Source organism: Homarus americanus, unplaced genomic scaffold, assembly GCF_018991925.1.
Source record: "Homarus americanus isolate GMGI-L3 unplaced genomic scaffold, GMGI_Hamer_2.0 scaffold52806, whole genome shotgun sequence".
Lineage (NCBI taxonomy): Eukaryota > Metazoa > Arthropoda > Malacostraca > Decapoda > Nephropidae > Homarus > Homarus americanus.
This window is the reverse complement of record NW_024720773.1, coordinates 11,296,973-11,324,388: the sequence shown is the minus strand read 5'-3', so window position 1 is coordinate 11,324,388 and position 27,416 is coordinate 11,296,973. Positions and strand designations below refer to the sequence as shown.

At 38.6% G+C, this 27,416-nt stretch overlaps 3 protein-coding genes across 3 annotated transcripts; all 3 read left to right on the top strand.

The window, feature by feature from the left end:
* The first annotated feature begins 45 nt into the window (after positions 1-45).
* On the top strand, positions 46-12,921 carry LOC121861090 (exportin-2-like). The gene is made up of 11 exons (XM_042358641.1): positions 46-152; positions 2,924-3,021; positions 3,539-3,690; positions 4,305-4,497; positions 5,383-5,528; positions 6,104-6,331; positions 7,108-7,245; positions 7,611-7,740; positions 8,259-8,422; positions 8,956-9,145; positions 10,349-12,921. The coding sequence occupies exons 2-11, from the start codon at positions 2,937-2,939 to the stop codon at positions 11,827-11,829; spliced, it is 2,907 nt and encodes a 968-aa protein (XP_042214575.1). The 5' UTR covers positions 46-152; positions 2,924-2,936; the 3' UTR covers positions 11,830-12,921.
* Positions 12,922-15,813: 2,892 nt separating this feature from the next.
* On the top strand, positions 15,814-22,628 carry LOC121861089. Its single transcript, XM_042358640.1, has 6 exons — positions 15,814-15,916; positions 18,369-18,873; positions 19,032-19,184; positions 19,475-19,557; positions 20,137-20,311; positions 21,234-22,628. Exons 2-6 carry the CDS (start codon positions 18,402-18,404, stop codon positions 21,428-21,430), a joined length of 1,080 nt encoding a protein of 359 aa, XP_042214574.1. The 5' UTR covers positions 15,814-15,916; positions 18,369-18,401; the 3' UTR covers positions 21,431-22,628.
* LOC121860883 (small nuclear ribonucleoprotein-associated protein N-like) lies at positions 21,724-26,169 on the top strand. The gene is made up of 3 exons (XM_042358247.1): positions 21,724-21,774; positions 22,085-22,224; positions 25,716-26,169. The coding sequence occupies exons 1-3, from the start codon at positions 21,724-21,726 to the stop codon at positions 26,167-26,169; spliced, it is 645 nt and encodes a 214-aa protein (XP_042214181.1).
* Positions 26,170-27,416: the final 1,247 nt, after the last annotated feature.

The window sequence follows — 27,416 nt, the reverse complement described above, 5'->3', positions numbered from 1 at the left end:
AGTGTTCAGACTGTTCCTTAGAGTGGTGTAATGTGGCGTCAGGCTGGACCAGTAGGAGCGAGGCGCCGCTCTCGGTCTACCTGTGTTCAAACCGGTGGTCAGGCAGCTCGTGTCGCAGTAAACAACAGCTCTGGGCTTTAAATATCCTCCAGGTAAGGTTTGTCTTGCACAGCGTTATATTGAGAGTATCATATCAGTAAATACTGTCAAGATATCTGGCAAGGCCATAAAACACAGGAAAACCTCTGTGTTGGTCCCGGAAATGCTAAGATAAGAAAAGAGGAATCATCTGATCTAAGCCTCCCGCATGTCGAGGAAACTTCTTGGTCAGACTTCAGAGGCTGTGGAATGAGGTGTGTCAGGCAACATAGCGTTTTGTGGTGGTAATGAACTTATAGTTAATGTAGGCCCTATACTTTGAGGTGTGTGATTAGACGAAAAGATCTTCACTAAATACGTGACTAAGGAACGTTACCTTAAGTAAAATGTGTGAATGAAAGGTACCGTGTGCATGGCAGACTCGTGTTAGATTATTAAGTGGCAACTGTTATGAAAGGTTGACCATTAAAGTAAGGCTTATGTGCTACTGTAAGTGTTATTATGACTGGTGCAGTCTCAATTTACATGATGCTAGTTTGCCCTAGACCTATGGAACAGGTTGAGAAAGTGATAACAAAAACAATCATAATGCTTCAGCTCATGAGAAGGAACAACTTAAGGGACATTTCTAGAAGAAAAAATTTGCTCCTCGACCCAGCAACGAGACATATATTTTTTAGTTCATATATATATATATATATATATATATATATATATATATATATATATATATATATATATATATATATATATATATATATATATATATATATATATATATATATATATATATATATATAGTATAATGTCCCACAGTATTTTTGGGTCCAGTTCTAGGTATCTCGTCATTTCTAACACCTTTTCTTAGTAGTTTACTTCGTATATTATTCGTTTTTTAAGAAAATCGCATAATTTGTTAGATTATGGGCAACTTTTAAAAATGTACCTTTTTTATGTAAAAAATAACGCCGTATATAGGTACTGCAGCCGTATTGATGGACTGTGTTGGTAATGGTTAGGTTATGTTAGACGTGGATTGGTTTTGTTAGGTTTTGATTGTTGATGTGGTAAAATTGCAGATTACAGCAACCAAAGAATCTGATAAAAAAAAAGTTGCCTAACCTAATGTATTATAAGAAAATGATCATAGAAAAAATAGTTCTCTCTATTGAGTGCAGTAAATTTCCGGAATTCTGTGGTTGTCGTTAACTGCAATATTACCGTTTAAGTTAGGTTAGCTAGTGAGAAAGAAAGCCATCTTAATAACTGTCATTGTATATTCTGCCCACCACGCATGTACATTAAGCTATCATACCAGTAGACATGGACGTTTTCCATACAGCTGCCATACCAGTATCCTGTGCCTTTTTTAGTAATCCTGGAGTAGATGACTCACCAGGATGCATTGTTTGATATCATTCATTTTTTCCTCAGATGTTCTTTGGGTGATAGAATAATGCACAGAACCTAATAGAACCTGACCTGACCTAACCAACCAAAGAAACCAACCTAACTTTATAGCTGGTAGAGGGGGGCGATCCCCCCGCCATATTAAGCAGAAAGTACTTACTTTGATATCTGGTACCATAAAGGCACCTTTCTTGAAACAGCATGGTGTTAATTTTATTTTTGGAGGGGGGAGGGGTGAGAGTATGCTCGGACCGAGTGGGTTCAAACATAAAAAAAGCAGACAACAACTTGTGCTGACACGGCAGATTTTTCAACTGAATATTTATAATGAATAATTAATTTTGTTGTCTACATAGCATGTAAAGACATCATTTTAGTGTCATATGATCAGTTTTTCACTGTGTTGTATCCCGCAGTATCCCTCATCCTTCATATCCTCTCCACTATAGGTGATTTATGATTGTAGATAGAGAGGAAGTAAAATAATTGAAAAATCAATACTTATAATTAAAGCAAAAGTTGTATCATTTTTATTACTGTACTGACTATCATCCAAAGAACATCTGTAGAAAAAAATTAACGAAATCGAATAACTCTTTCTGGTGTTAGCCTTCTGGGCCAGTATTGCAGCTGATATCCAAGCAACTTTGTTTACATTCAGCATGTTAAAAAATTTGGAAGTACCAGATACAGTACTGCTATGTTATATACATTAGTTTATCATTGATTAAAAGAACCAAACTATACAACCTAACCTAACCTAACCTAAATATAAAGGCAGAACTGTACTCAATTTACGAAGGTTCAGTTTGCAAAAATCTGAATTTACGAAAAATAAATCTCGTCCCTTGATTTGATTTATGAACAAAATATCCAGAGTTAGGATAAAAATTTCACCATTTTCAGACAGGTTTTTTTTACTAACTACAGTAATAATAAAAATAGTTCCATACAAATCTGCCACCTACTCATGTATTTGAAATGTTTACGTCAAATGTATTTGTAAAGAAATTACAGATTATCGTGAGAATTTCTTGTGGTTACTACACTGGAAGGATCGTTGAAATTCGTATTATTAAATTATCTTGGTGTTAATGGCTCCTAATTCACATTGCACAGCCAATATTTCATCCTTTTCAAGAGAAGAGAAGGACTCACATGCCTTACCGTTCGGAGAAAGGGGAGATTCACACCCAATTCATTGACCTGTGCAGTGGTACACATTGAAAATATTTGTGTTTTTTTAGATGCAGTGATGTACACATTCAAAAACCTAAACTCAATCCTCCTTTTACTAACTTCAATTAATGGCTCCTAATAACCAATTTTGTTTCCTTACAGGATGTGAGCTGTATGCATGACCAACTTATATGAGTGTATTGTAAAGATAATATCTGTATCTATATTCCAACAGAGTACTGTCAAACATGGAGGTGACAGAAGAAAATCTGGGGAGACTGGTGGAGGTTTTAACTCACACATTCTCTCCTGATGTCACACAGCGCCGCTCAGGTAGGTGTACCGGTACTGGAGTAGAGAATAGCATTTTAATGGCTTCCTGCTTCTTTTTATGTATATATATTGGTATACAATTTTGGTTATCTTAATTGTGCCTCAGGTGGAGTGAGTCTACTAGAACATTATGTCATAGCTTCAGGTATCATGTTTCATTTATTTGATGACATTGCACTTTTATTTGTATATTTTGCCTTTGAGTGGGGGGTTCCTGGTATATCAATCATGTTGTTTTCCTTTGGATGGTTCTTGTAGCTATGGAACTCCTCTCTGTCCACTAGTACAGTACAGTAGTAACAACATGGTTTACTCTAACTGTAGTATCCCTTAACTAACTTACGTAAAATTTGAAAAGCTTCTATCATGAAGTGTGCTGAGTTTTCCTAGGTTTCAAGCTGCATTATGATAACCATTTTTGATATCTCGATGTGTCTCAGCCTGTGAAGTGGACCTTAAATTTGCCCTTATATTGAATAAAGAGACATTACTGTATTACAACATTATTTTGTTTCAGCTGAGCAGTTCTTAAACCAGGTGGAAGGTCATGAAAATTACCCAGTGCTGTTGCTCACATTGCTAACTCGTGATGAAGGACAAGTTCCCAAAAATATCAAAGTTGCTGCAGCAATCAACCTCAAGAATTTGGTCAAGAGAAATTGGGTTGTGGTAAGTTCACATTTTTTCCCCCACATTAATAGATGTTAAATATCAAGACGAGATGTAGGCATTAATAATGCATTTATCGAATATGTGGGTTGACCTTGGGGTGGATATTTGATACTTGAAGGGACTCCTCCCCCCACTCCCCATTGGGCTGATGAATGAACTATTAAGTTAGCCTTTGGATTTTAACAGGTGTAACTACAGTATTCCCATCAAACCTGAATGGTGTTTGACAACTTCTTATTTATCACATAGATTTTCAATTCCTCTCAAATTGCATTTCTATCAACTGATATAATATACTTTTTGAGATCCATGTATGGTTCAAATACTGTAGATCCATTCCCGTTTCCTTGACTTTACATTTATACCTTTGAATGCACACTTCCTATTTTTAGCTTAAAATGTAATTACTCAATACTGTGCACTGTTTTATGCAAAAAAGTTCTCAATAATAAGTACAATACACTTTCTTGATATACTTCACAGACATGTTCCTCCAAAACTTTTACATTCATTCTTCTCACCTTTCCCCATACATGGGAGAACTGTACAGTACACACTTTTTGCAGTATGTAAAGTTGAAATTCCAGTAATGTAATTGGAAAAAATTTCAGGACGAAGATGGGACCGATAAGATTAGTGCCAGCGATCGTTCTGTTGTTAAGCGTGAAATTGTGGACCTCATGCTGAGATCATCGGAAGGTGTTCAGCGGCAGCTCTCTGAAGCTATCTCCATTATTGGAAAGTCTGACTTCCCTCATCAGTGGCCAGATCTAATTCCTTATATGGCTGAGAAGTTTAAATCAGGTAAGTTTTATTGTTAATTTATTTTTGGTAATATCTCCAGTTCCTCTCCTCAGTTACAGTATCTATTAAACCTCTCTTTATGGTAAGGAAGAAGAAATTTTACATGTCAGCATTTTGTGGCATGTATGATCCTTTAGTCATACATAAACAGCTCATGGGATGCCCTTATTTGTCTGTATTTCTTGACGTTTCTTTGCTTTTGAGAAGTTTCTGTACTAGTTAGCTTTGGCAGACAAGCTGCCGTGCCTTTTCATTCCCCTAACTCATTCCAAATACTTTTCTCCTGCAGTCACATTGGGAAAAATTCCTCATTATACAGTTAAACTTTTAATTATAAGTCATATTTCTATGGAACACATCCCAACGTATAATGATTTTATTATCTATTTCTTATAATCGATTCATGGTAGCCATCTCATAAAATTGAAACTTTTTGCCCACTCCATATATGTACTGATTTTCATCTGTTATCACTCCTTGCTTCTGTCCTATCCAAGTTTTAGTAGCCTGATCATACACAAAAACACCTGGTACAGGGCTATGAAATACAGTAAACTGCTTTTTTGTGTGCAACCTTGGATTACATGATAAAGATTTTTCATGCTCCCCTTTCCTTTGTCCAACAGCCCAAATTTTGCACAATCATTTATCTTATTCCATTACATCCACACATGTTCCAACACCCTCTTCTTATTTTTGGGCTCTTTTTCTTTTAGTGGCTTAAACATAACACAACTTTTTCCTTACTTTTTCAACCCTTTCATGCTACACTGATTCTTTTTTCAGCAACATTAATGGCATTTATCTTCAACAGTTTTTTTTTTATGATAAAAAATGAAATTTGACTTTTGTGTTGAACTGATTGTCTACTTTCTTCTTGCACAGGTGACTTTAACATCATCAATGGGGTCCTTCAGACGTCTTATTCTGTAATGAGGCGATATGAGTTTGAGCACAAGTCTGAGGAACTTTGGCGAGAGATAAAATTTGTTTTGGAGAATTTTGCTCAGCCACTAACAAACCTCCTTGTGGTAAGTTAATGTGAATAATAATGTTCAGTTATCTTTTTTCACGATTTTCGAGTCAGTCTCATACACTCACCTAATTTCAAAGTTAAAAATGTAACTTATGCAAGGTCATCCTTACATTTCATTAATTTTTACTTGTGTTAATTTTTTATTTGTATCGACAACTCTCGCATACAGAACGTGTCAATCTTTACCACATTTGATTTATCTGCCATGATGATACTTTCTCATAAAAAAAAATTTAATTTACAGTATCCAAAAATGTTAATATTCTTGATATACTATAGTACTGGAGCACAGTAGTCATAGCTGCATATATTGAACATTTACCTAAGTTTCCAGCCTCTAGACTTAGTGAGCAGTGCAAGGTAGACTAGTTTAGTTTTAAGCATAAACCTTGAAATGGGACTTTAGATCAGTCCTTGATTTTTTGTTTAACTATTATGTTGAATATATAGGCATAGTTATATGGTCTATAGTTACCTGTTTTCACACCTACTTCCATTGTTCATTTTATAATGGCCTGATTTAATAGAATTAAATACAAGTACAAATTGTTTAATGCATTTCCTTTACAGGAACTAATGAAGTTTGCCGGGGAAAATCTTAACAATGCAGTAGCCCTCAAGGTGATATTCTCCTCCTTGGTGTCAGTTGGAAAGCTCTTTCTGGCTCTCAACTCCCAGGATCTTCCCGAATTCTTTGAGGACAACATGGCAGTTTGGATGGAACACTTCCTTGGTCTTCTTACATTCACAAGTCCCCTGCTAGAATCACAGGAAGATGAAATTGGTGTTTTAGAACAGGTCTGTTCTTTTTCCTCATTGCTTTTCTATGGTATTTTTGGAGTAGATACTTGGTTTTATTGATTCTTTGGGTTACCATATATACTTGAGTAGTTAAAGTTTTTATGATCTGGCCAGTACTGTATAAACATAACCCATTATAGATAAATGTCCCCATCACTTCTGTTCACTTCTTTGAGTTTTCTTTGTATTCTACAAGGAATCCTTTCCATTGACTAAACTTAGCAATCTAAAAATAGGAACCAAAAAGTTGTAAGTTTAGCTAAACAAGGAATGGCAACTGCTGAAATTTACTTCTGCCTGAGAATTTTTAAACAAAGGACTGTTTTTATGGAAGATTATAAATTTCACTTTTCTAAGCTAAACTTTTTAACAAAATACATGTGATACATTCATATACAATAATCCCATCCCAGACAATATCTTAAGGTCTGTCTCTCTCCTGCAATATTAAGTTGTTGATGTACAAAGGTAGTCTTTCAGACACTCCTAATTTTACTCTCCTCATCTCCCCTATAACATCCAGTTAAGTTTCACTCAAAACCAAGACATCAAGGTTCCATTCTTTCATCAAAACTTCTTTCATTATTATTATTATCCTGATGATATTAACCATTGACAGTCTTCTTTGCTTATCTATTTGGTAACTGAAGACATGAAGATGGGGTTACCAACTCCATGCTTCCAGACTGTTTGATCTATCATTCTTGTTATGTACCTAGATTATACCGGTAATATACTTCTGTGATGTAAAATTGATATAATTTACTTTGCAGGTGAAAAGTCAAGTGTGTGAAGATATAACACTGTATGCAGCCAAGTACCGAGAAGAATTTGAACCATTTATAGAAAAATTTGTGACGGCTGTTTGGAACCTGTTATCAACAACCACTTTGGCTGTCAAGTATGATCAGGTGAGACCTTAAGTTGCACGAATGAAACAATTTTGTTTTTTGTACCATATGTTAGTACTGCTGTACTGATGCCACTACTTTTACCTTAACCCTTTTACCATACCAATTGGGAAAATCCCGAGATAGCAACTTGCACTTTGCTGTGTGTAAGTGATTTTATACTGCATATAAAAAAAAATCATAATTAATTGGCCCTGTACTGAAAAAACATGATGGTGCAAAAAACACAAAAACTCTTAGATTGATGTTTTTTGAATTACAGTAATATATTTGTTTTTCAGCTCTTGTAATAAATGATGTGCTACCACATTCGTTCATGTGTAATCATGCACATGCTTTTATGTGCCCATGTTGTGTTATTTCAGATGGTGAGTCATGCAATTCAGTTTCTCTGTGCAGTTGCTGAGCGGGACCATAGCAAAGGCCTATTTGAGAATGAGCAAGTACTTTCAGGAATCTGTGAAAAAGTTATACTTCCTAATATGCATTTGAGACGTAAGTTTTTGTTTTCTTTATTCCGTGTTTACACACATTTACCTGAATAGCATTGGGTGGCTAAAATCAAGAACAACACATATCTTCATTTCTTTGTCATTCATTTATTGTAACCGTCACAAATGTCATGCTATTCTGGATCAGCTCTCCATTTCTACTGATCTTTCATTCTGAGTTATCTGTTCTCCCAATATGTTCATACCACATTAGTAGACCTGGTAGTCCTTCAGTTTGTTTCTGCTTTCTCTTCCATATCTACTTTGCTTGGCATAGTGTGGGTTCTAAATTTGGAGTGGGCTGAAGCATGGACCTTGTCCACTGAATCCATGTACAGTATGTGTAAATTATCCATGCAAAGCAAATTTTTTTGTGAAAAAAAGTATACCTTGTGAGACTTGAGTCCATACAGTGCAAGGGAATATATTATTTAAGCATCACTTTAAACAGATGCATAAAGGTCTTTCCGAGCTCAAAGCTCAATTTGTTTTGTCTCTTATTTAGACAATGTCCTTTTGTAGCGTGTGATGAGGAATTGTTTGAAGACAGTCCAGACCAGTGGGTGGCGCAGGAGCTTGAGGGTGCAGACTCTGAGACGAGGCGAAGAGCAGCTGTTGACTTTGTTCGAGTATTGTCAAGACACTTTGAGGCCAGAATGACTCAAGTTTTTGGACAGTATGTACAGGTGTGTAAATTGATAATTCATACAACCATTCTTTTCCCCTAAGTCTTGCATTTCTTCTCTTTATATGTTGCACTATGGCTGGAATCAGATGCAAAAAATAGACTGTACTTGTTGGTATCCGTTTACACTCACTGCTGGAATATCCTCTTTGATCACTTAGAGCCATATACAGTACAATAATCATTCCTTATAATGGAATTCCTTTTAGCACAAATTGTTTGGTGTGATCAGTCAGTTTCCCACCGTGCCTCACCACACATTGTTGTGGTTCCCCAGGTTTTTTTGTATCCTTCCAGCCTGTGTGTGTGTATGCACATGTATCATTGTCATCATGACTAAAGTGAATGCTTTAGCCTTACCCCTTATAGGATTTTAGGCCAAAAATACTTATTCTCTCAGAATTAAAATGTAATGTGTCTAACTGTTAAGTACATCCAGAATAACACAAACACCAGAAATTGGCCTTAAAAAATCTTTAATTATAATGAGCTTTCAAGAACTATGTTTTGTTAATATCATTCTTTTCATTACAGTCTATGTTAGCTACATATGCTGAGAAACCTTCAGAGTGCTGGAGAAACAAAGTAGCTGCCATTTACCTGGTAACAACTCTCTCGGCTAAGGGGCACACTGCACGCCATGGTGCTACCAAGATTAACGAATTAGTCAACATTGTCGAATTTTTTCAAGGCCATATTCTTCCTGAGCTTAAGAATCAAGATGGTTAGTAGATAACGTGCACTTCTTTGTGAATAGGTATTTTACATGAAGTAACAGCGATAAGAATAACTTAGGAGGTGGGAACAGTTGGAATATCCTTTTATTTAATATTTTTAATTCTGTTTATTTTATTGATATTTTTTATTCAGCTACAGGTATTAGTATTCACTACATAAAGAGTCAGTGAGGTATAAAATTCCTATTATTTTTGTCTGGCCATAGTCATTTTACCCCTTCCTCTTCCCTACTAGACTGTCGGTTGCTGTAAAAATATCAGAGATAGTAGGGAATATACTCCTTGATACATGACTTTGATATTACACTGAAGATTGATATACTGTACAGTAGTACAAATTGTTGTAAATTCGTTTTCTATGATTTTGTAATTGGCACATGTTTGATTATTTTTGTTAGTATGTGTGTGGTAGAGCATGATGTAACTTGGTAAACACCAGGATTTGTGTGTATAGCAACACCTATGCATACCCACTTCCCCCCACCTGCATAATGAGGCAGTGAGCGTATGCATAACGAACTTGCCATACTCAGAAAATCTGTTTTCTCTAATAGAAGTGTCTTGCCTTCCCCTATTGAATGACATTACACTCGGTTGGTTCTTCGATCATAGTGTCAGGCTTAAGCTGAAATATGTAGATTATATTTTAATTTATTTTTTTAGCCTATTAATTGGAATTGTTTTACATTGCTGAAAGGATTTTCATATTTTTGGTCAAAGAAGTCAGTAAAATAAGTATCGACCACCCCAAGGTCAGTGGTATAGAAATGAGCAATAACAGTCGAATAAAGCTGGTAACCACAGGTATACGTTTACAGTTTTTGCACGATATTTCCTAGTGATACGCACGGCACAGTGGTCGATACTTTTTTATTGGTTGTATATGACACAAAGTTTTTAAATTTGATATTGCAGATGTCACTGTAAAGGCACCTTTAATTTCTCACAGTCTGCTCTCCTAGCCTTAGTGGCTGAAAGCTTTTGTACATTTTTCTGTGTTCTATTATTATATACGAGTATTATGTGCTCATCCATGCCCTCTTTTCTTTGAAAGAAACGGGCTGCTTGTGTGGTTTTAGAAGAGTAGGATAATCATTTATAAGTACTGAATAGGAAGAGTCATCATGGGAGCAGGAGTTACTAGTGGCTGCTAATATATATATATAAAATAACACACTCTTTATTCACAGTAAACCACTTACCAGTTCTGAAGGCCGAAGCAATCAAATACGTCATCAGCTTCCGGAGTGTGCTACCCTTTGATGCAGTGAAGATTTGTGTTCCAGACCTTAATCGAATCTTGACAGCACAGTCACCTGTGGTGCACACATATGCTGCTGCAGCAATTGATAAAATCTTCTTACTCCGAGTGAATAATCGCCCTGCGGTACAGAAGAGTGATGTCTCGCCAATTGCCGGATCACTGTATGCTAATCTCCTTGGGGCTATGGCAATGCAAGGGTCAGAACAGAATGAGTATGTAATGAAGACAATGATGAGGGTTACAAGCCTTATTGAAGAGGATTTGATGCAGCATGCTGGTCTTCTTGTACCACAACTTGTCATTAAACTTCAGCATGTTGCTAAGAATCCAACCAAACCCCACTATGTGCATTACCTGTTTGAAACACTCTCATTGGTTATTAAGACTGTATGCAATTCTGTGGATGGTGCTGTTGGGGAATTTGATAGAAACCTCTTTCCAATATTTCAAGAAATCTTGCAGAATGAGGTTGATAGTCTCATCCCATATGTTTTTCAGATTATATCCTTACTCTTAGAAAGGCAAAAATCTGAAGTTCCAGAAGCCTACCTCTCACTCCTACCATTTTTAGTAATGCCTGTGTTATGGGAGCGACCAGGATATGTGGCACCTATGGTCAGACTTCTTCAAGCATATATTGAAAAGGCTCATGTAAAAATTGTGCAGATGGGAAAGCTAGAAGCCATTCTTGGAGTATTCAACAAGTTAAATGCATCAAAAACAAATGATCATGAGGGATTCTATCTACTTCAGTGTATCCTTCTCCACCTGCCCAAAGAAGTCTTAGAAAATTACTGGAATCAGATCTTCACCATAATGTTCAGACGCTTAACATCAAGTAAAACAACTAAATATGTTAAATCCCTCCTTGTTTTCTTTAGTCTGTTCACCTGCCAATACTCGGCACCTCGTCTAATCCAGATAGTAGACAGTCTTCAGGCTGGTATGTTCAGCATGGTTATTGAACGTCTTATTTTACCAGATCTTCAAAAAGTGTCTGGTGATGTGGAGAAAAAGATCTGTGCAGTAGGATTAAGCAACTTATTAACAGACTCTATAATGTATACTGGAAGTTATACTGCCCAGTGGGGTATGGTATTAGAAGCTTTAATTAAACTATTTGAATGCCCTGAAGATGGTGCACTACCTGCAGGAGAACACTTCATTGAAATTGAGGATATTCCAGCTTTTCAAGGGTCCTCTGCACGATTAATGCATGCCATGCGAGGAGATATTGATCCCCTTAAAGGGCAAGTAGAGAACCCACAAATATACTTGGCCCAGCGTCTTTCCCAGCTGTCTCAAGCCCATCCAGGGACACTTCAGGCTCGATTGGGACTGATAAACCAGGATGCACAGGCACACATAGTAAAATATCTGCAAGTAGCTGGATGTAACCTTGCATGATCAAAATGCTGATTGTATACAATCAAACATTGAAGATATTACTATACAACAGCTACTAGCATCAACATAATCTTTCTATTAGTTCCTTGTAAGCCCAAGGAGAGATGTAAAGACTATTTTTTCATGTTTTTCACAATGTTAATAGATATATAACTTGCATGCTTGTTCATTTGAGTAGTTGATTTCATTAATTGTGATCATTATTCAAGATTTAATTCAAATGCAGTTTTGTGAATGAAAAGAAAAAAAAAACAAGAGAATGAGCATACCTTTAAGTACTCATGAACTTAGTCGTAGTATTGTTAAACATGTGATCATATAGTATTAAGGTCTTCATGTACATTTATAAGCCCCCAAGAAATTAGATCTTACAGTTAAGAATCTGTTGGAAAATATTATTTAGAACCTGGTGTGATATCTCATGGTATAACTTTAAGCTTATTTGCTTTTACTAAAGTGAAGTCATGGAATCTTACACTTTTTACATGAGACTTTGTTTCCCACTATGTGGGTGTTTCTGACTATTAAATTGATCAAGTCATCTCATTTTCATAGCATTTAAGTATTTAACAAATGTAATAAAAATGTCAATATATATATTTTTTTTTTCTATTTGGTTATGTCACAAAAACTCAATGTTTTATGAGGAATTCCCAAAGTGATAATGGAGTAAAGAAATGCTCTCTATTTTGCATAACTTTAGTTTTCAGTCTTCACATACACAAGGACATAGTATGATTGGTTGCAACTGTTCCTCTGACTTGTTTTGTTTTGCACTAAAAGCCATGTCATTGAATTTGTATTATATAACATGAAATGTTTTAAGTTTTCTTAAAAAGAATTGTATTAATTACTATCCTCAATGTCCAAGCAGTTAAATGGAATAACAGAGATACGTAAAAGACCTCATGAGTTTTGTCACTGCAAACATATAATTATTTACAAGTCACTTTCTTTCAGGGTCATTAACAAGTAATTTCTGAATTTCAACTTTTCATTTATATATCCATCACTGTTAACCCTTTGATGGCAACTCTTGACCATTGTCCACTGGACGGGGAAATATTAAGAAATAAAAAATAAATAAAAACATTTGAATCTTATCATAAACTCCTAATTTACATCATCAAGGTTTAGAAGTTGGAGAAATTAAAAAAAAATGCATCCAAGCCCATGTGGAAGCCTCATGGGTGGATGGCTTGGGGTAGCTACCCACCACCATATTCCTATCTTCATTGCTCAAATTCCCCAATGATTCATCAGTCACCTCTTGAGGAAAGTCACTATCTTTACTTGTATCTCTGTCACTATGCATGGGAGGGTCTCCAGAATCATATAATTATGTCAATTTCATCCTGTGTGGGAATAGGGTGGCCATTTCCAAAAAGGAGGACATTTTTTTTTTTTTTTTACAACACTTATTTTTAACCTAAATTAAACATGTTTAATGATGAGTTGAAATATAAAAAGTTGTATAAAATATACTTAGAAGTTTTGATTTGTCATATATCACTATAGTAATGTAATGAAGGCTATTTTGTGTTTTTTTTCTAAAATTTCATTTTTTTTAAATGCACTGTATATGTTACATACATGATACATGCATTCATACAGTATAAATAAAGAACTGAAAGAAATGAATATTCACTTTTACTCCTGCTGGAACAACATACTGTATGCTAACCAAATTAACTTACTGTACTTCACAAACTAAAGGAAGTAGCCTACTTACCAATGTGGCCTTCAGTCCCACTGTTTTAGTATACTTAAGGTAATTTATATAATTCTTTTTAGACAGGCCCAAAAGAGAAGGACAAATTAACATCCTGCTTGAGGTGGCGGAGGACAGAGTGCTCAAAAGCAGGACGTCTGGCCAGCCTAGTGGGTAACTATCGGAGAGTGGATGTGGTATATCCCTTACTAATGGGTGAGAGGCCCATAATTCCTCAGGGCAGTTACCAGAATTCTCTGCAAAGATGTACAGCAAATGCAAGCCATGAGAAATTTTAAACTAACCACATATGTGGTAATACAGTACATTATCCATTAGGATAGTGTCCTCGCTGTCAAAAGTATTGTATCCCTAGCCCATAAATGGCCCTTTTCAGCAGTTTCAATCAAAATATGGCATTACACTATATACACAACTATCTATCTTATTAAAAACCATTTAAGGCCCTTATTTCAACAAATATTCCAGGAAGTGTTATATCTATCAATAGCTTTTACGTGTTCCCACTTGCATTTTCCCCATGAACAGAAACTTTTTAGGATGGGAGACAAAATCAAAACCAAGGGAAGATGGACACACCTTCAAAGTAATGTTATTACAGTAAAATGAAGAGAAAAGAAAAGCTCCCAAAGTCAGATTTGCTGAGTTATAAGTAATTTTCAAAATTGCAGCTTTACTGTATATTCTCTACGATAGTAAATTTTGGCTTGTTCTAGGCTTAATCCAATGACGTCTTTTTACCTAATATAAAAAACAACTACTGTAGTTCATATGAATATATTCCTTTGAGATTAAAGTATGAAAATCAAGAGATAGCAAGATAGGCAAATGTTCTTTAACATTATGAAATGCAAGACCCTACATGTAGGATACAATAACCCTAATCACAACTACCTGTACACTGTGAATTACACTTTCCTGGATACTGTTGATAAGGAGAATGATTGAGGCGCAATAGATCACTCACGAGCCCAAGCTGTGGAATCAAAAGTATTTACAATATTGTATCTCCCAGTTAACTCATATAAGTCGATCCTAGAGGTTGGAAGTTCTCTCTGTAGTAATCCATAACTTTACATTAACAGTTTCCTACAGTCTACATTACAGCATTCAGTTTTAGTATTATGTCTGTTTATTTACCAAAAGAGAAGTGAAAAATAATCATGATCAAGACGGAAGCAGCAGCCTGGTCCGAGCCTAACACTTCTTTTTTTTATGGGAATTAGCCCACCTTGGCACAGGTCGAACGACCCACAACGGGGCCTAGGGGACGGAAAAAATAAGAACAGAAAGAAATTAAAAATAGAGAAGAAAAAAGTTATACTGTGTTAATCTACACCATGAAGATGCTGGAAAACCAGCTTTTTAAAGTGAGAAAGATTGTATAAGTATGGAAACAGAAGGCAGAGCATTCCACAGTTTGGCTGTGTGAGGAAAGAAGGATGTACTATAACAGGTTTTTCTAGTGTGACCGCCATCCACAGAGAAACGGTAAGCACCGTGGGCAAGACGTGTGTTACGAGCCCATGGCCTTGCTGGTGATACACAGGATGCCAAATCCACCGATTACCCGTTAAAGTACTTGTAAAAGAGAGAGTGAAGCAATATTGCAGCAAAGAGAAAGGGAAGAAAGATTGTCAACTAAAGAAAGAGAGGTCAAAATACCGATAAAAGAACTCACTGTTTTATTAAACTATATCAGATGAGTTATTGGTATTAAAATAAACATACTTACCTGCATCAGCTATTTTTCAATCACTTATAACGTTATAATTGTCCATAATTATGAATGAGCTTCTGTCACGAGTTTGTTTACAACATTTGGCTCTTTAACACCGACATGTGCGAGCCGTGATCCTGTTAATGTTAGTAAACTGATTTAATGGCTTTTATATTATGATAAATTGCTTCTAATAATCTAAAATATATTTAACTGGGTCATACACTATATATAAAGATGAAAGCTAAGGTGCTCCAGTTTCCTTTTTCCTGTGAGTTTTTATCAAGATTTATCTTTCCTACGTTACCATTGCTACAAGAGATAGGAAATATTTACTTTATATCATCATTATTATTACTAGGTATGGTTATGTAGGTTAGGATAGGTAAGGTAAGTTAAAAGGCATGGAAAGGCCCCTGGGAAGCATTAAGTCTATTTTTGTTAGTTTGGAGTTTGTTGACATATTTACATTTTACATGTATTAGATACTTTTGGTCATGGTCCATTAGTTATTGGGCTGTGTTATTGATGATTACATAGAGGGGGAAATGGTTTAGAGTCACAGTCTCTGGTTTACACACACACTGGCTCTGTATACAATAACAAACAGACGGCTCCGATGGTCTGTGGCACAGGTAAGTTTAGTTTAGGTAAATGTAAATACAAATAAACCCTAAATGTCAGTAATTATCGAGAGTTTTACCATGTCTCATAATTTTATAAGTGCCTGAACAGCACTACCACCAGAATATTTATGGTAAAAACTAATTTCTTCTCTTACAAAGCCGTAGAAACATGAGATTACTGCCATGTGATCAGTATGCACCGTGCATATTTCGTTATATACTTATTTTTCATTAGGTAGGTGGTTAACATGTACCCTTGTCCTTAACTAGTACTACTTTATACATAAACATTCAGTATAATTGTTATAAAGATTCACATTGGCGAAGCATAGATTCAACCAAGGATAATTCAAGAACACCGTTAAAAGTTTATTTTCATTCGGGTACGTTATATCGTACTGAACAAAAATGCATTGACTACACCTCTCAGTTTTTATTTGCAAAGACGGTAATACCGTGGATACTACTGGGTGAGAGTCTCACAGTACAGTAACCATGAACATGATATATATATAATATATATGTATATATATAATATATATATATATATATATATATATATATATATATATATATATATATATATATATATATATATATATATATATATATTTATCTTGGCATTTCTTGGCATATAAGTTGACTGCATCCCTTTGATCATCCGACGTCACATTCTTCGATAGTCATGTATCACAGTCAGCTTATTCGGCGACTTTGTGATACGTGACTTTCGAAGGACATGACGTCAGATGATCAAAGGAATGCCGCCTGGGTCACTGACCGTGCTAATCGCCCGTTTTTGGAGGTCCACTAATCCTGTGTGAGTGAGTTCAGCTTTTAATATAAGCTCGGACTTCATTCCATAGCTCCAGTACCATTTCAGCCCCTGTGAAGTTCAGTACTTGTAGTGCAATGTTTGTGTGACGGAATAACAGACTTACGTAAGGAGATGCAACCATTTTAAAGCCCTGCATTACATTTCACGATTTCACTTCACTTTCCTACAAGATTTACATAATCTCTTTTTGTAATCGTAGATAAAGCTAAAATGCATGGTATATATACTAATAGGTTATGAATTATCTCTTGAATTGGGTGCAAGTAATCATATGTATGACTTATCTCATGAGTTGGGTACGAGTTATTGTAGGTACGAGTTGGCATGGGTACGAGTTATTGTAGGTACAAGTTGGCATGGGTACGAGTTAACTTTATTGGGTACGATTTATCTTGGGTACGAGTTGTCTTGGGTGCGAGATGACCCAATATGGAGGACTTCACAGCCGCTTCCCCTTGTCTCAGTAAAAATATGTTCACCCACAGCAGGTGTTAAGTTATGCTAGGTTAGGTTAAATTAAGTCAGGTTAAGTTGAGTTAGTTAGGTTAGTTTTGGTTTGGTTTGGTTAAGGTTAGGTTAAGTTTAGGTTAGTTTAAGGTTAGGTTAGGATAACTTAAAATTTTAAATACACCCTTTAACACATTTTCCATAACTATGACAGTGTACACTCTAAAACACAGTGAAATTTTGGCATTTTTAAATTCGTTTATTATGAAAAATTAGCTGCTGTGAAATCGTAAATAATTATCTTTTTTTGTCGAACATAAATGCTTTTCCTCGATGAAAATTGCATAAAGCGATAACGATTTTCAATACTGTATGCATAATACGGTACAGTAATAATAATTTGCATTCATCTGTGTAGATCACTTTGGTTGTCCTGACCTAACCTAACTGGAGGAGCTCTCAGACCGTGTATACAGTAATTTGAGAGATATTGCACATCCATATTAGCTGTACCTGTACAGTACTGTAGTAAGCAAGAAGAGCTCCCAGACCACTGCACCAGGACACAGTGGTGAGAGGCAAGTGTGCTACCACTGTACCACCAGCACCCCTGTTGAAGACAACTTCTTCCTTACCACAAGACAAATCCAAAAATTAGTTGAAATTTTAATTATTTTTTTCCTTAGTGATTGTTATAAATTACCCGGTATGCTATTAGTCATTTCGGTATTCGTCCCTATTTTTTAGGATATATCCCTGAAAGATAGTATGGACCTCTGTATTCCATATCCCTCTTAATTTTAGTGTTCTTCATACTGATTTTAAAATTGATTACAGTTTTAGTGTTTCCTACTGTACATGATGGGTAGTTTATTCACCTATAGTATTTATCAGTCTGTACCATAAAATTTATGTTTTCTGATATCCAGGTTTGAGGATCCACACTTTCAGTTGTTTCTTTTATAGGATTTCAGTTTATATGGATATTGAGGTTAGGAATTTCAGAAAATTGCTGACTTGTGATGAATTATGGAAGTTTTGCTGAATAGATTTGCTTACTGGTAATGAGTTACAATATGTACCATATACTGCATAATGTTTTGGGTAATGTTCCGTAATGCTAAGAATGTCTATTAATTTATTATCCTTTAAATATGGAATGACTTTTAATTTCAGATGAAAAGTTGAAGAAGCAGTTCACTGGACATCATGTTGCGTTTATTGTCATTAAGGATCTGTGAACTGTGCACAAAGACATCACCTCGGCTAACTATTAATAGATGCACTTCCACGACTATTCTTGGCCACCTCCAAAGGCTTGATGCAGTAGTTCCCTCTCAGTGTGATTTATCACTACAGTTTTTGAGGGAGTACTCTAACTGTAGGTTAAGTACATATTGTGTGACAAGGAATAGTGATAAGAATGATGATGTAAATTATTCTCAAGATCCAGAGGTCAGAGATTGGCTGAGGGAGATGCAAAATGACTTTTCAAAAGAACATAAGAATATAGAAGATAAAGATGTCATGAATGAAAAGCAGATTGAGGCTATTGAATACAAGGAGAATCAAAAGAAAAGTGGAAGTAAAGAACAGATGACAAAAACTCATCCAACCACACAGGATGATGATGGTGCTGTGGAGGCTGAAGGTCTCTTACAAGCCAGACCTCCAAATAATAGTAAGTATGAATTATAAAAACATTAATTATGTGTTAACATAGTACTGTACATGTGTATTAAAGGGCACATACTTTTTTTTTCATGAAAATTATACAGTATACTGGATGCCATTATAAATATGATTTTCATTTCACTGTATAAACCCTTGGCATTTCAGCTTGGGCCCATAATATTTCTCAGAAGTACAAGAAGTTTGATTCAAGCTCATCAGAAATAATATATGATTATAATGAGGAACAACTTCGAAGGGAGGAAGAGATGGTTCGACAGCAAGAGGAGGAAGAAGAGGAGGAGGAGATTGTTTTGAAACGTAGGTGACAACACTAGTGCTCAGTACTTCAAAGTAATGTATACTAATTTATTCAAGTTTTTATCTTGTTTTGTTTATTGTACCTTTATTATCTTGTTCTTGATCCTATTTGTACTAAGTGTATTTACCTATTAAGAGTGTTTAAGGGAAAATATAGGTACCAACTTGAATCTGACTGGTTCTGTGAATATTCTTTCATTTTCTGATCCACTTGTATTGAATAAGTACCTTTATATGACTTCCTATGGCATGTGTGCATGTACACATAACTACCTCTACATCATTTTCAGGTGGTGAGACAGGTGTGTTTGATGTAGAAGAACTGGTAGACCTCCTAAGAGAAGAGAATGCTAAAGATATTGCAGTTATCCAGGTATTTATTTATTTTTAATAGAATGCATTTCTTATGGTTGGCTGTTAATGAGTGTTGAAATTTGGGGTTTCGAGGAATTTTTCAGGAATACCTGTATGGGTAAAAAATTTGCTAATAAATCTCACCTGTATGCAGAATTATGGATGTAATCTTGAATCTCAAGGACATTGAAGTAGACTTGTGTATACCTCAGTACTGTACAGTAGTCTGCAAAGTATTTATTATAAACTAATTCAAACTGTGCAGTTAGAAATTTCTGTCCTTGTTAATTTAGAAATGGCAACTCCCTTGATGGGGTTAACAAATCTGATTGAGGAATTGCTTGAGTAGCAAGCTACACTGCTCACAACTTGTTTCTTGTCTTTGGTAGCTGCAGCCACAGCTTTTAATACAGTACCTCATTGTAAGAGCTATGGATGCTCTAGGGAAGTGGTCTAACATTTTGATTTGATCCCACTCATGTTTGTTTAGGGTTTCTTAGGCCAAAGCTAAAGGTATTCACAGCACATTACAGTATACACCAGTTGTTCTTCTCTTGCTCAGACATATGTAAACCCTCTTTTTTTTTATCTCTTCCAGGTTCCTCAAGAACTAAGATATGTTGACCACATGGTTATTGTTTCCAGCCATTCTCAAAGACATATCTGTGCTCTGGCTGAGCTCATTCGTCAAATTTACAAGAAAAAGAAGCACAAACATGACCCATCAGTGAATTTGGAAGGCAAAGGAACAGATTGGGTTGCACTGGATATTGGTAAGGCTCCTAGAGTTTTGGAAAGGTAACAAAACTTTATACACTCATTCTCAGACAGCAGTGTAATGTAAAATTTAATATTTTCACATCTCTGGCTCTTTTTGTTTATTTAAACTTTTACCAAACCTGACTGGCCTCCATACTTCTGCTGGAAGTGGTCATTTATCCTCTTGTCAAACAAAATCCACATCTGTTCTACAGTACAGTATCTGCTTTTACCTGTGCCATAATCCATCATATTTTAAATTATAGTCTTCTTACTGTAGACACACCTAAGTTGTAAATCTTAACTTTTTGTTTTACCCTACTGCTAAATCTGAAGCAGAATGGTTGAGACATTGGAAACTGTTATGACTCCCTTCCTCCTCCAACCAAAGTCAAACAAAAAAAGTCAACTAATGTTAATGGCAGACATCATTTACACCCCTGCTGGTGGTTTCATATCCCTGAAAGGAATTTCCAGTTTTCATTTCAAGTGAATTTGGCAAATGTTCAGAAACCTCTTGACCAATCAAAGGCCAGGAAAGATCAGTGAGCTGTCAAACTACGAACTCTTAGTAGAGGTATTTAGTTCTTTTGAACCATGTGTTGTAGTTTCCATTAGAACTTCATGTGAATTATTTATCTAGTTGCAATAAAAATTGTCTGTAACAATTTGGAGTGATGAATGAAGGGACCATTGGAAAACTGTACAGTAGATATCCAAAACAGCCACTTGTAGACTAGAGTAGCTGCATTATGCCACTTGATATTTGTTTCACATTTGGATTAAATCTGAGGAGTAGTTGTCCAAAACACAAACTGCAGAAAAAAAGGGGGGAGGGGAATTATATAACTTCAAGGTAAACCAGCTTACATGGAGTACTGTACTTACTTCACTGCATATAGTATTCATTAAAAATATCTTTGTTCCTCTTTACAGGTAATATCGCCTTGCACATCATGACCTCTGAAATGAGGGAAGATTATGACTTGGAAACTCTGTGGACTGTTGGGTCACAATATGATGACAAATGCCAACAGCAAGAAGAGAACTTCATGGATATGTATAATTTATCTAATCCTCTGGCTGGGTTTACATCATCATCAACGTCTTTTAACAATAAATCACTTGAATAAATATAAATTATTTCTCTAGAAAATTGCTAAAGTTATGTTTTAAAACTCAGATAGTGGATTGGTCAACTCCTATTGTGTCAATAAGTCGTCAGTTGATATCCCAGGGTTCCTGGTGATGCTAGTAATACAAGTGTTCAGTTATCTTCCCCAAATTGCATTCAAGTGTCACATGTTGAGTAAGACTGATGCCACCCATGCCTTTTGTATTTGAGTATTGGAACTGATAAAAGCCATGTTTTCTGCATTTAAGATATACTGTACTTTTCTCCAAGACTCGCCCTGCATCTTACATGATGAAAGTTAACCCTAAGGGGATGTGGCTGCCAATATTGTACAGGACTACTGTAAAACCAAGACTTCCTCATTTGACACAGTGACTCCCAGATGACCCCAGAATGAAATACCTGCATATATCATAAATTATTAATGAAAAAAAAAGAAAATAATTTTTAAAAGTTAATTTAGGAATTGCTAACGTCATCACTTCAGGATGCAGGCCGTCCAGTGACATTCCTGTGGATACCAAGTCATGTCAGTATCTTAGGAAATGAGACAGCAGATAGACTTGCCAACACCAGTTCTAACAAGGTTACACTGGATTATGTTGTCCCTCAAACAATTTGACAACTTAGAACACAAATTCGTCATAAACAGAGAGAGGCTCGGGAAGCAGCAATTCCTCTGGACCACCCGCCCACCTGGTATGATGTCCTCCGTAAACTTCCTGACTTCTTGGACGTGTATGGGAAAGGGTCACGGAAGAGGGACGTGATTGCTGCCCAACTCGTCATCGGGTACGTTTTTGCTTGGGAGATTGGTATCCCCACCTCCCCCGAGTGTGTATTATGCAAGAGAGCAGACAGCCACACACTCATCCATTACATCCTGAGATGTCCCCACACACAACACTTCCGTGACGCCTGCTGGACCACCACTCTACGACCTACTGACGGATGCATGGTGCTTATCACCTGTGTGCTGGCCAAATAATTTTATAATAATATTGATTTATTTTGAAGGAATATCCTTCCTTCCTTAGGCTTTAGTAAACCCCTTTGTATTAAAATATTTAATTTATATGTACAGTACTTGAGATTCCTGCCAGATGCTTCTGGTAACATTGTACAGGAATACCTAGTGACAGTACTAGGATCTTATTTCCTATAGTATGGAATAAATTGTTGAAATTGTAAAAAAAGGAATTTTACCAACTCCTGGGTAAGTTAATATTCACTGGCTGTTCTCTCACATACCACTCAGGCTTCATGTGATAGCATATGTTGACCACAACTTTAGCTGTAAATATTCATTTCAGATGCTTCACAGGACTACGATTTTGGCTTTATCTTTTTTCTTGTGCCCTCATCTTTTGTAGGTGATAATTTTTCTGTATGTACAGTATATATCATTTTATATGAAATAAAATAAATCCTGTAAATTATATCGTTCAGGTACACTTAAGTCTTGGAGCCAAGTCCAGTTGAATTATTGTACACTTTCTTGTATGTGGATAAATTTACTTATAGTTAATATAATTATCATAAATTATTAGACAAATTAGGATTAATCACAGAACTATAGCCCCGTTTGTTGGTTCAGGGGTTTGGTAGTGGGTTCATACTTGTCGTCGCGGGTACACAGGGATCAGAGGAGTCGGTATAGTGTTTGAACTAATGATGTTCATGGAGACGAGAGGAATTGAATTAACAGTGACAAAAGGAATTGACACTGCTATGTGAAGGTGACAGGAGTAGCTGGCAGTGGCAGGAAGAGCTGGCATTGACAGGTGTAGCTGTCAGTGACAGGAAGAGCTGGCAGTGACAGGAAGAACTGGCAGTGACAAGAAGTGCTGGCAGTGATAGGAAGAGCTGGCAGTGACAGATGAAGGTGACAAATGTAGGTGACTATGATAGAAGCTGAAAGTTAGCAGAAGAAAATGACAAGGTGGGTCATGAGGTTATGTCAGGACTACTGGGTGGAGCTGATGTCTTCGCTGTCAGCTTCTGCTTGATGTCACTGTATAGTACAGATAAGTTACAGCTAATTACTGTAACTTTTACCTTATTTACCTGTGTGTATCACGATGTTGTTTACTCTATATATCTATCCTTTCATCTATCTATCTATCCATTCATCCATCTATCTATCTATCTATATGGGAGTGTTTTGTGGTGTAAGGAAGTGTTTTATGGTGTATGGGAGTGTTTTGTGGTGTATGGGAGTGTTTTGTGGTGTTATAGGAGAGGTTTGTGGTGTATGGGAGTGTTTTGTGGTGTTATAGGAGAGTTTTGTGGTGTTATAGGAGTGTTTTGTGGTGTATGGGAGTGTTTTGTGGTGTTATAGGAGAGCTTTGTGGTGTATGGGAGTGTTTTGTGGTGTATGGGAGTGTTTTGTGGTGTTATAGGAGAGGTTTGTGGTGTATGGGAGTGTTTTGTGGTGTTATAGGAGAGGTTTGTGGTGTATGGGAGTGTTTTGTGGTGTTATAGGAGAGGTTTGTGGTGTATGGGAGTTGTGGTGTATGTAGGTTTGTGGTGTGTTATAGGAGAGTTTGTGGTGTTATAGGAGAGTGTTTCTGTGGTGTATCAGAATGTTTTTGTGGTGTAAGGGAGCATGGTGGTGTTATAGGAGTGTTTTGTGGTGTTAAGGGAGGTTTTGTGGTGTATGGGAGGTTTTTAAAATATAGGAGTGTTTTGTGGGTGTTACGGAGTGTTTTGTGGTGGCGGCGATAAGTTTTTAGGTGTAAGGGAGGTTTTTAGGTGTTATAGAGAGTTTTGTGTGTTAATGTGTTTGTGTGTATGAGGCTTTGTGGTATAGGAGAGAGTTTTGAAGAGAGAGAGTTTTGTAGGCAGGGAGTGTTTTGTGGTAAGAGAGAGAGCTTCTAGGTAAGCAGGGAGTTTTGTGTGGGGAGTGTTTTAGGTGTTATAGGAGAGTTTTGTTTTAATGAGTGTTTTATTCGGGTATGGGAGCAGGCTTTTGTGGTGTTACAGAGAGCTTTGTGGTGTTATAGGAGAGCTGTGGTGTAGGGGAGTGTTTTGTGTTACAGGAGTCAGGTGTTGGTGGGAGTTTTGTGGTGTAAGGGAGGTTTTGTAAAGAGTAGGAGAGTTTTGTGGTGTTATAGGAGAGTTTGTGGTCGCGCACGGGAGTGTTTTGTCGGTGGGAGTGTTTATGGTGTGGAGGTTTTTGGTACATAGGAGAGCTTTAGGTGTATGGATGTGTTTCGTGGTGTTACGGGGAGGTTTTGTGGTGCATCAATGCTCTTGTGGTGTATCATATTGCTTCAGGTGTGGGGAGTTTTGTAGGTGTTATAGGAGTGTTTTGTGTGTTATAGAGAGTTTTGTGTATGGATGTGTTTCTGTGGTGTTACGGGAGTGTTTTGGTGGTGTTATAGGGAGTGTTTTGTGGTGTATCACGTTTGTGTGTATCAATGTTTAGGTGTATGGAGTTTTGTGTGTTATAGGAGTATTTTGTGATGTATGGGGAGGTTTTGTGGTGTTACGAGTGTCGGTGGTGTTTGGGAGTGTTTTGTGGTGTTATAGGAGTGTTTTGTGTTATAGGAGAGTTTTCTGGTGTTACGGTAGTGTTTTGTGGTGTTACGGGAGTGTTTTGTGGTGTATCAGAATGTTTTGTGGTGTATGGGAGTGTTTTGTGGTGTTATAGGTGAGTTTTGTGGTGTTACGGGAGTGTTTTGTTGTGTTATCAGAGTATTTTGTGGTGTTATAGGAGTGTTTTGTGTTATAGGAGAGTTTTCTGGTGTTACGGTAGTGTTTTGTGGTGTATGGAAGTGTTTTATGGTGCTATAGGAGTGTTTTCTGGTGTATCGAGAGCTTTTTTTGTATTATGCTAGTCTTTTGTGGTGTATCAGATTGTTTTGTGGTATTTTGAGAGTGTTTTGTGTTGATATAGGAGTGGTTTGTGGTGTTACAGGAGTGTTTTGTGATTTATCGGAGTGTTTTGTGGTATTATGGGAGTGTTTTGCGGTTTATCGGAGTGTTTTGTGGTGTTTGGGTGTATTTTTTGGTGTTATTGGAGTGTTTTGAGGTGTATCGGAGAGCTTTTTGGTATTATAGGAGTATTTTGTGGTGTATGGGAGTATTTCCTGCCACACCTAGGGTCACTGCCGCCCCTGGGGGTGCGTCCGAAACTGGGATGACCCCTGGGGGCGACATCACCCCTGGCTGGGCCAATAGGGTGGCAGTTGCCCCTGGGAGGGCCCCGAGAGACACCAACGCCCCTGAAAAGGCCCCTGCGGGCGTCACTGCCCCTGCGGAGCCACCACCCCTGACAGGGACCCTGGAGCGTCCCCGCCCTTGGAAAAAACCCTGGGGGTGCCTCTGCTACTGAGAGGGCCCCTGGGGACATCGCCGCCTGGAAGGTCCCCTGGGGGCGCTCCCACACCTGGGACGACCCCTGGGGGTGCTATCGCCTCTGGCACCCTAAAGAGAGCCGCTGGGGGCGTCTCTGCTCTTGTGAGGATCCCTAGGGGAAAATCCCTGGCGGCGTTGCCGCCCCTGGGGGCGCCACTGCCACTGGGAGGGCCTCTGGGGGCGGCTCTGCCACTGGGAAAGCCCCTGGGGATGCCGGCGCCACTAGGTGGGCCTCTAGGGGAGCCACCGCCCTTGCAAGGGATCCTAGGAGTGCCGCCGCCCCAGGAAAACCCCTGGCGGCGTCTCCGCTCCTGGGAGGGCCCCTGGGGGCGCCGTCGCCTCAGAGCGGGAGCCAGGGGGGGCTGCTGCCCCTAAGGAAAGCCCCTGTGGGCGCCGTCACCTCTGGGTGCTCCACCGCCCCTGGGAGGTCCCCTGGGGGTGCCACTGCCTCTGGGAGGGATCATAGGGGCGCTGCCGACCTTTGGAGGAGCCTTGGGAGGCCCCCTGGTGGCGCCATCTCCGCTGGAAGGGCCCCTGGGGGTAACAACTCCACTAGGAGGGCCTCTGGGGGCTTCTACACAAGTAACCGGGCCACTGGGGGCGCAGCTGCACTTGGAAGGGACCCCTAGGGGCGCTGCCGTCCCTGTGAGAAACCCCGGCGGCGCCACCACTACTGTGTTGGCCCATGAGGTCGTCATAGCCCCTGGGAGGGCTCCTGCGGGCACTGTTGCTCCTGGAAGGACCCCTGGGAACGTCGCAACCCCTGGGATGGACCCTGGGAGCGCCACTTTCCTTGGGAGGGCCCCTAGGGGCGCCACCGATCCTGAAAGAGCCCCTGTAGGCGCTACTGCCCCTGGAGGGCCCCAGGGTGTGCTTCCGCCCCTGTAAGGGCATTTCCGGGCACTAGCGGTGCTGTCAGAGCCCCTGAGGGATCACCACAATACCTGGCAGGGCCCCTAGGAGCACCGCCACCCTAAGGATGGCCGCTGGGGGCGCCCCGACATCTGGGAGGGCCCTAGACGGCGCCGCCACCCATGGCAGGGCACATGGGGGTGCCGCCGCCCTTGGCAGCGCCCCTAGGGGGCGCCGTCAACCCTAAAGAGGGCCGCTGAGGGCGCCTTCGTCCTTGCGAGGGCCTCTAAGGGCGCCGCCGTCCATGAAAAAGTCCCTGATGGTACCGCCGCCCCTGAGAGCTCCCCTAATGGTGCCAGCGCCACTGGGAGGGCCCCTGGGGCGGCAGCGACCACAGGGTACCTCTGGAAGGGTGCGGGCGCCCCCGGGCCCCTTCACAAGAGCAGCTGCGCCCCAAGGGGCCTTCTTAGGGGTGGTGTGACCCCAAGAGCCCTGCCATGTGTAGTGGCTCCACCAGGAGCTCTCCCTGAGACGGTGGCGCACCCAGGGGCCCTCCCATAGGCAAAGGTGCCCCACTGGGCCGACCTTAAGGGTTAGGGTGACCACAGTGGCTGTGCAAGGGGCATTGGTGCCCATAGGAGCACTCCCAGGGGCCGCGACACCCCTTGGGGCTCACCCAAAGGTGGCGGCTTCCCTAGGGGACCCTTCCAAGGGCAGAAGCGCCCCCAGAGGCCCTGCCAGGTGTCGTGGGTCCCGCAAAGGACCTTCCA

What these genes read in the sequence shown, in the direction of transcription:
- LOC121860883 (XM_042358247.1), top strand. Translation starts at nt 21,724, where the DNA reads ATGAAAGTTAACCCTAAGGGGATGTGGCTGCCAATATTGTACAGGACT. An exon ending in CAATATTGTACAGGACTACT is followed by an intron (nt 21,775 to 22,084) that starts GTAAAACCAAGA and finishes CGTCATAAACAG; the next exon opens with AGAGAGGCTCGGGAAGCAGC. An exon ending in GCTGCCCAACTCGTCATCGG is followed by an intron (nt 22,225 to 25,715) that starts GTACGTTTTTGC and finishes CACCCCTGACAG; the next exon opens with GGACCCTGGAGCGTCCCCGC.
- LOC121861090 (XM_042358641.1), top strand. Translation starts at nt 2,937, where the DNA reads ATGGAGGTGACAGAAGAAAATCTGGGGAGACTGGTGGAGGTTTTAACT. An exon ending in TTTTTGGACAGTATGTACAG is followed by an intron (nt 8,423 to 8,955) that starts GTGTGTAAATTG and finishes TTTTCATTACAG; the next exon opens with TCTATGTTAGCTACATATGC. An exon ending in TGAGCTTAAGAATCAAGATG is followed by an intron (nt 9,146 to 10,348) that starts GTTAGTAGATAA and finishes CTTTATTCACAG; the next exon opens with TAAACCACTTACCAGTTCTG.
- LOC121861089 (XM_042358640.1), top strand. Translation starts at nt 18,402, where the DNA reads ATGTTGCGTTTATTGTCATTAAGGATCTGTGAACTGTGCACAAAGACA. An exon ending in AAGATATTGCAGTTATCCAG is followed by an intron (nt 19,558 to 20,136) that starts GTATTTATTTAT and finishes TATCTCTTCCAG; the next exon opens with GTTCCTCAAGAACTAAGATA. An exon ending in TTGGGTTGCACTGGATATTG is followed by an intron (nt 20,312 to 21,233) that starts GTAAGGCTCCTA and finishes TCCTCTTTACAG; the next exon opens with GTAATATCGCCTTGCACATC.